The sequence below is a fragment of the Drosophila willistoni genome, unplaced genomic scaffold (assembly GCF_018902025.1).
Source record: "Drosophila willistoni isolate 14030-0811.24 unplaced genomic scaffold, UCI_dwil_1.1 Seg143.1, whole genome shotgun sequence".
NCBI classification, from domain to species: Eukaryota; Metazoa; Arthropoda; class Insecta; order Diptera; family Drosophilidae; genus Drosophila; species Drosophila willistoni.
The window spans coordinates 359,556-367,592 of record NW_025814102.1 but is presented as its reverse complement, the minus strand read 5'-3'; the positions used below and the strand labels follow the sequence as shown (position 1 = coordinate 367,592).

Here is an 8,037-nt window from a genome sequence, read left to right as displayed (position 1 = left end):
ATTCAATATGACCTAAAGCAACTCTAAGCGGGTGACGAAAATTTATTCAGATTTGTTCACTCCAGCAACAAACACAACGAAGCACAAAAATGAATAATAATGAAATATTACAAGATAATCAGATACCAAGTATGAGCATTGTCGACCTCCATGAAGATTTTTGGTACTTGGTGTTTGAATTTTTGCCACTGGAAGACCAGCTCAATGTGGTAAAAGTCTTTCCACATCTGAAAAAAGTTTGCCAACTCGCAAATAAGAAACACCTGAAAGTTTTAAGCACTAAGGATTTATCATTCCCTAACCTCGACAGAGCCCTAAGGTGGTTTGGTCCACAGCTGGAAGTTCTTTATGTCAATGATAGTTTTTCCCCAAAGGAACGTTGTGAATGTCTAAGAGCTGTGCAAAAGTTTTGTGAGAATATTATATCGATTGCATTCAAGGCGCCAGTCACCAAATGCTTGGCAAGTTCTTATGAAGGAATGAAATCACTACATTCAATACATATGGATTATCATGTAGATTCAGACGATCGTCTCTTGAAAATGTTTGGTCAAATACCGTTGCTGCGAAGTTTGCACCTAACCGGTTTTGCTGCGAAGAAATTGGAAAAACTCAAAGGTGTAGACAAAGTTGAAACTTTAACTCTTGATGGTGATATGCCCATTAATGATTTTTATCGCATACTTCGTCCATTTTTAAATTTACGTATTTTTCGTGTAACTTGTCCTGGATTTCTGGATTTGAACTATTCGAAACATATACCTTTGGAGGAGATTGATGTCTCCCGACAAACAGCAAGTTATAGTTTACCGAAATTTCCGACTTTGAAAACATTGCGCATCAATTCGGATTACATACAGCTAAAAGTTATTCTTAAAAATAGAATCCAATATTATGCAAATAAGTTGGAGAAATTGCATTATTTGCAGATGACCGATTTTGAAACTGCTAAAATAATTAGTCAATTTTCAATGCTTAAGGATCTTGCATGCATGCCAACTGATCCCAAGTCCTTTCTAAGTTTATTAGAATTGAGGCAACTCGAACGTTTAAGTGTAGCATGCACCGGCGATTGGATAGATTTCGATTATTATCTCTTACTATTGGTTCAAGCAAATTTGCAGACGCTTGAATATCTCGATATCAGTTACTCTAGCATATTCAATACTCAATTTGTCTACAGATTGTTAGATGTATTGGAAGATAAGAAAAATCTGACGGGAAATCGATTCAAACTAATTGCTAACTGCACCTATATTGATGGCCGTATAATGAGTATGCTGGGTGACAAGTCAAAACTTATTGATATAACAATACTGAATAGGGATTCCGGGAGAAGGAAAATAACCCAATCTTCATTCGTTGAATTCAAAATATGAACTGATTTTATTAAAAGAATTGTTGTGTATATAAATGAATTCTTAGACTCTAGGCAACAATTGTTCTTAAAAATACTTATTCTAATGACCCACGTTGTCGGGGGTTGACAATTGTTTATATTTCATGCTTAGCGTTGGCCACTTGATACCGCGCCGCTGTGTTTTCCACAGAGTGTGGATGCATGTTTTGGTTTTAAGCAATAATTGTCATATGAATCTTTATGACTTATTTTTGTGTTATGTTTTTGTTTCGTTTTGTATATTTCTTGGTGCATCTGATTTGGTGAAGCCATTTCAGATGAACACGATGTTTAATCTTAAACAAATACCAAATGATTATTATTAATGTTTTTATCACCTGTAAAAGGGCCACAATGGACCTACTTATTGATAATAAACTCGTGTATGTATATTTGTGTTAAATATTCTGTGTCAATGAATTTTGTAAATTAAATATAGGATAATGAAACTAATAATATCACACAACACAAACCATAATGAAATCAGACACAAATCATACATAAATATATAGAAATATTCCACCTGTCAATATGTACAAGAACTATATATTGTTACAATCGTAAAATGTGCAGAAATCATCATTACCTTTAGCCAAGCTATACCTATCCAGGCAACTTTAGAACCAATAGCCAGGAATTGTTCTGTGCAAGCCAAAAAAGGCAGTGATAATCTACAGATTGGCAAGATTGTGCCAGATTTCGGCAAGTGGCAAGTGGGACAATCGACTATGTATTAATTTCAAGAGCACTCGCATTAGATCAATTGGCCCATAGTTACGATGCATTGGTGAATGCATACTTATCGAATGCACGTGGCCAATGAATTAATTACACTTGTCCATTTGTCACATTACCCCTGCACCAAGGCAATCTTCCACCAACTGGCGGTCATCGTCAATAATGAGGGAATGGAGAAAGGTTCGCAAGATGGTAATGACAGTTCATATCGGAATGGGAACCACCTGCCTATCTGGTTTATGGCATCAACACATTTGGCTGATCATCTTCGAGATTTATTATCATCTTCGGTATTATACTTCAATTAATTTAACCATAAATAATATCAATGAATATAAGTATATAGTTCCCATTCGGCTCCTGGTAAAACCAGGTGAGAGAGCCAAATACAACTAAAGGAGGAGATATTCAAAAAAAGCGAATCTAGTGTCTCAATACGAATCACTCATAAAAGGGGACAAAAGAAAATTATAATTTACGATTTTTTGCATTTTCGTTGGATTAAGAGGCCTTGTGTAAGGGAAACTAAAAGCTCAGCTAATTTTCTAATTTTGAAATGTGCCCCTGGCAAAATGAAAAAAGAGGTGTGGTAGTTGTGGTGGTGGTAAAAAGAGAGAAGGGGAATGTGTGAATGGGGACTGTAGGGGATAAGTTGAAAATTGGAAAAGCAGAAAAGCCAATGGTGGCCCAAGAATGTTGTTGTTGCTGCTGTCTACTCCTTTTCTGGCTAGCAAAATTCTTGCACTCTGCATTAAAAATAATTATGCTTATGGTTCTGGAAAATTTGCTGAGTTACATACGAACATAAATCCGTATACATATAGTATATACATACATACATACATATATAGAGATTTGTATCCATGTAAGTTTGTATATGAACAGACAACAAATGACCACATAGCAACAACAGCTGCACAAAAATATTTACAACATTCTTAAGCTCAACTGAAACGTAGCAAAAAGTTATGAATAATTTTATGAGAATTTTCCCTACCACCATCCATTGTCTCCCCTAAGCTTTCCTACCCCTCTGCCCGTCAAGAGCATATATGGACTTGAAGGGGAAAAATGCCTTCATGTTGGCCACATTTTAATTGAAAACCTACCAAAAACTCCAAAAAAGTACACCGAATTTTTAAAGGCCCTTTTTTGATTAAAAAAATTAAAACTTTTAAAAAATAATTAATGGAAATTAACTATTTACAATTTGACTTTTCCAAATACAAATTTAATTCCCGAAAATCCACAATTTCAATTCAATTTTTGTGAATTCCTCAATATTATAAACCTACAAACCTTGTGACATAATTATAGTATCACTTATCTGCAAGTGTATAACTTAAAAACAAACATAAAGTGTGAAAGCAACTGAAGAAAGAAAAAATAAAAATAAACAAAATTAGTAAGTACCTATGTATGTATATATATACATATGTACATATGCACATATCGACAAGAACACTTAAGTAGGAATATATTGAAAATTTAAAGTGAAACAATGGTAAAAAATCATATGAATTACCCATAAAATTACTTTTTCATTGGCCTATCATCTCAAGTAAACAACTAGCCAATAACCCAGCCATTTACGTTTTTATTCTGGCTATTTACGAAATACTACACTAATCTGATTTTTATACCCTTGCAAAAAGGGTATATTAATTTTGGTCAGAAGTGTGCAACGCATAGAAGGAAGCATCTCCGACCATATAAACTATATACATATATTCTGGATCAGCACGACGAGAAGATCTCAAATAGCCATGTCCGTCCATCTGTCCGTCCGTCCGTCTGGATCAGCGCAAACTCCTCCTAGACCGTAAGAGCTACAGAGCTGACTATATCACATTTCTCGGGTAACTATATCATATAGCTCCCATAGGAACGATCGGTGGAAAACAGTGAATTTGATCAATATCTTCGTTATTTCCTATGTAGGCCGTTCTTTCGGAAACATTAACCTTTTTAGCTTAAGCGTTTTTCCACTTTGATGGCTATAGGTAAGGAAAGAGTTACCAAAAAATTGCAAGGGTATACAAACTTTGACGCGGTCGAAGTTAGCCCCGGCCCTCTGGTTTTTATTATAAATTGTTAGTTTAATTCGTTAAGAATAAGTGGACGAATTTAGTGTCTTTAGTAAATCAAAAGCCCAAACATAATATATACAGTTTTAGAAGATCAATTAGAATAAAAACTTATTTTGAATACTTTTAAAATGTAAATTTTCGGTCAATCTGACAGGATTCGGCACATTTCTAACCAATTTAAAAAAGCAACATTAATTCGCAATTAACATTTTTTTAAAAGAAAACAACACCGGATTCAGTTAGCACGGGGCCTTAATCAATTAAAGAACTAAAATAAAAGTTTTCTGGGTGTGAATGCAAATTAGAAGATCACTTCCCATTGTGAAAGTTAATACAAGAATGAAAGTCGGCCAAAAACTATCATACTTCCCAAAATAATGTCTCTTTAAAACATTTTTATCAATCTTAGGTAGATTTTTTAGACTGCATTTTGGCTAATATCTAACCCATTTCAAAAATTTCTCGACACTCAAAAAAAAAATATATATTTATTATATTTGCAAGTTAAAAGACATTATTTATACTCTAAAATAAAGATATGAATTTTTAAAATTGTCAAATAAAATTACTAATCGTAGCATCATTAAATTTTTTGTCTCGCTTGAAAAGATAACTTGATAATTTATTTATTTATTTTTTATTTATTTATTTAGACTATGTTTAGTAAGTAATTATAAATTACTTCTAAACTTGATAATTGCCATGATTTGTTTCAATTCCAAATTAAATTTAAAAGTATTAAAATTTAAAAGCATTAAAATGATATTTTCGAAAATCGATTAAAAGTTTTAGCAAGATTCAGACTCGCAAAATAAAAGATTTAAGAATTTTTCAAATTTTTTTTTGCCAATTTACCCAATTTGGGCGAAACTATATTTTGGTAATAAATGAACATTGAATTAATTTTTCAGTGAACCAAAATTTTCTTTTATAACATAATTAAAAACAAGCAAATAGAAATAAATATTTTTAAATAACATTAAAATAAATGGGCCAGGATTCGATTTTTTTGACGTTTCGGCCCAATGCTTCTGAATAATAAGAAATAGAGGTTCTTATGAACCTTGTCAAAGAAAAATTATAAAAAAAATATATATATTTAAACAATGGTCGGCACGACCCATTTTCCAGACTAGGAGCCTAGCTCTGCCGCAAAATGTAGTATAAATCCATTGCGATAACTAAGAAACGAATGACACAGTTCGATTTACAGAACACGAAATATGTAGGTTGAAACCACCGAACTTGGTGTTTTCACAGTGTTATGATATTAACAATATTTTGTTATATATAATATTGTCCAAAATAAGAGTTTTAAAACTCTAAATACTTAAGATATGACGTTTGTTGTGAGGAGATGTTCCCGCCATGTGGGGCAAACATCAAATTTTAAAGTCATTTTTCTCGAAACCACTTATTTTTTTTTACTTTCGACACGGATACAGCCCGTAATTCTGAACTGATTTGAATAAAACAAAATGTAATCGATGCAAAATGCCCACAATTCTGGTACCAACCATGAGAATTTTGAAAATTTTACTACTAATTTTTTTTTTTAAACAAACAAAAGCGAGTAAAAACAGGTTATTTTTGGAAAAAAAGTAAAACAAAATTCGGATTGAGGTCGAGACCCAAATTACATCTTTGCTGAATCTAACGCCGGGTTAAGTGTAAATTTCATACGATCCTGTGTCGAGTTATCCTTGCAGCCACCAGGATGCCTATTTATACACTTGCAAAAAGTTTATATTAATTTTGGTCAGAAGTAACCGGTAACCAGAAATACACTACAGATTTTGGTTTTTAGTTTTCAGAATCTCAAAACGCGCGGTTTAATGCCTGCCTAAGTGCAAGTACTATATATTTTAAAATTTATAAAAACTTTTTTAAACTTAGCGAAAGTTTAAGACATGACAGGATACTACCCTTTGGGTGATTACATATGCAAATATTTTCTAAATGTTTTTGATATTGAAATAGTTTTTGAATTCTTTAAAGCTACTAAAAGAAGTAAGATACAGTTACCGTTTTTCTTCAGTTATATTGAACAGTAAAAAAATCTTATACAGGTATAGAATACATGGTAAGTAAAACATCAGAGCTTACGAATCATTCCTATGGTAAAATATATTCTAAAATGGGTTGAGGAGAACGAAATAGAATGTATCAGTTGAATGTCGGTTAAAATTTCTCAAATCGTCGCACCTATAATTTCTCCCTCTTCCAACTCTGGCTCGGCCACCTCCGCAGCTTCCGGTTTCGGTTTTGGTTGTGATTCTGGTTGTGGTTCTGGTTGTGGTTCAGGTTCTTGTTCAGGTCCACGTTCTGGTTCTTGCTCTCTCTCTGACTCCGGCTCTGACTCCGGCTCTGGCTCTGACTCATCATCAAAATCATTCATAGGTTCGAATTCAAGCATACGTCCAAAATTGTCGAAGTCATTTTCGTCATCGCTAAAAGTATTTGATTCAGGCGACATAATGCCCGGTACGGGTGTCTCGAAATGGACGATATCCATGGGGTAAGAGATTATTAGATCGACGAAATACTCATCAATCTCCATGTTCTCCCACAGCACGTGCTTGTTGCACACTGGACACTGCCATTCGCCAGTCTCATTGGCGCGATTGAGAAATTCCAAAGCGTCAAAACAATTCAAATGCCCGCAAGTGGTTGGACGGCAAGGATACTGCATGCGCGTCAAGGTCATGGGACAAACGAGTATCAAATTGATGCTGCGAAAGGAATGATTCTCCCATGGCTTGCGTGTTAAGCCAAGCACCGTCTGGATCAAGCTATTGGTAACCTGCTTCGGGCGCACTTGCATTTGAATGCGCTTCAGCATATCTGCGACAGTCAGGCGACGGATTAACTCGACACTGAAGCAGGACTGCACCTTGAAATCGGGCAGCCAATTCAAATGGACCACTGATGTCATGTTGCGAGACAACAACACTTGCCTGGTTATATTTATTGGTCCCTGGATCACACCGCTAGGCAATGCTTCATTGTTCACACAAATACTAATATTAATCGGATCTGGAAGTTTATCCACCTGCGGTTGATGACGTTTCAATTCGCCGAAACGAAATACAACTCCAACACGATTGGCGGCCAATTCTAGCGCTTGAATTGGAGTTAGTTCAAAAATGAAGCTAAAATGATGCAATCCCTGTGTTGATTGTGGCTTAATCATACGTGTGGGACGCACAAGCTCCGCCACAACACGAACAAATGGTGGCTCACGGAATTGCATATAGGTAGCATCGCCGAGCTCAGAACTATCAAAACTGATATTCAAGCCAAGGGGCAAACGATTCCAAAACCTGGATAACTTCCTGAAACACGGCTCGACGATTGAACCGCCGGGAACCCCGTCGTCCTCATCCGTCTCCTCGTATTCGGCGAAATCGATGTCCACCTCCACTTCGTCATCGCCGAAACTCTCCTCCTCAGCGCTTTCAGTTGACGAAGATGGTCCGGCTGACTTCGTGTCCATATCCACATCACTGTCCTCGCTGCTTATCGTCATAGTTGATACAGATGATACAGATGAATTGTCACCATCATCGCTGAAAACTGGCGAATCGTTTTCCGAATTATGCGACATTTTTACTTTGAAACCAAACGGGAACAAAAAAAGAAATAATGAAAAATCGAAAAACCAACGCAAGAAAAATAGAAGAAAAATTATTTTTGTCAGACGAAATGAAATTTACAAGCCCGTAACTGATACACTTATGACTCTGATATGGTATATATACGTAACGTATAACCTTGACACTTATGGCTTGGGCTACTTTGGTGAACAGA

At 35.2% G+C, this 8,037-nt stretch overlaps 1 protein-coding gene across 1 annotated transcript; it reads right to left on the bottom strand.

Moving 5' to 3' along the window:
• Positions 1 to 6,329: 6,329 nt before the first annotated feature.
• On the bottom strand, positions 6,330 to 7,981 carry LOC111519304 (E3 SUMO-protein ligase PIAS2-like). Its single transcript, XM_023179404.2, has 2 exons — positions 6,433 to 7,981; positions 6,330 to 6,359 (listed from the first exon to the last, which is right to left on the bottom strand). The coding sequence occupies exons 1-2, from the start codon at positions 7,832 to 7,834 to the stop codon at positions 6,343 to 6,345; spliced, it is 1,419 nt and encodes a 472-aa protein (XP_023035172.2). The 5' UTR covers positions 7,835 to 7,981; the 3' UTR covers positions 6,330 to 6,342.
• Positions 7,982 to 8,037: the final 56 nt, after the last annotated feature.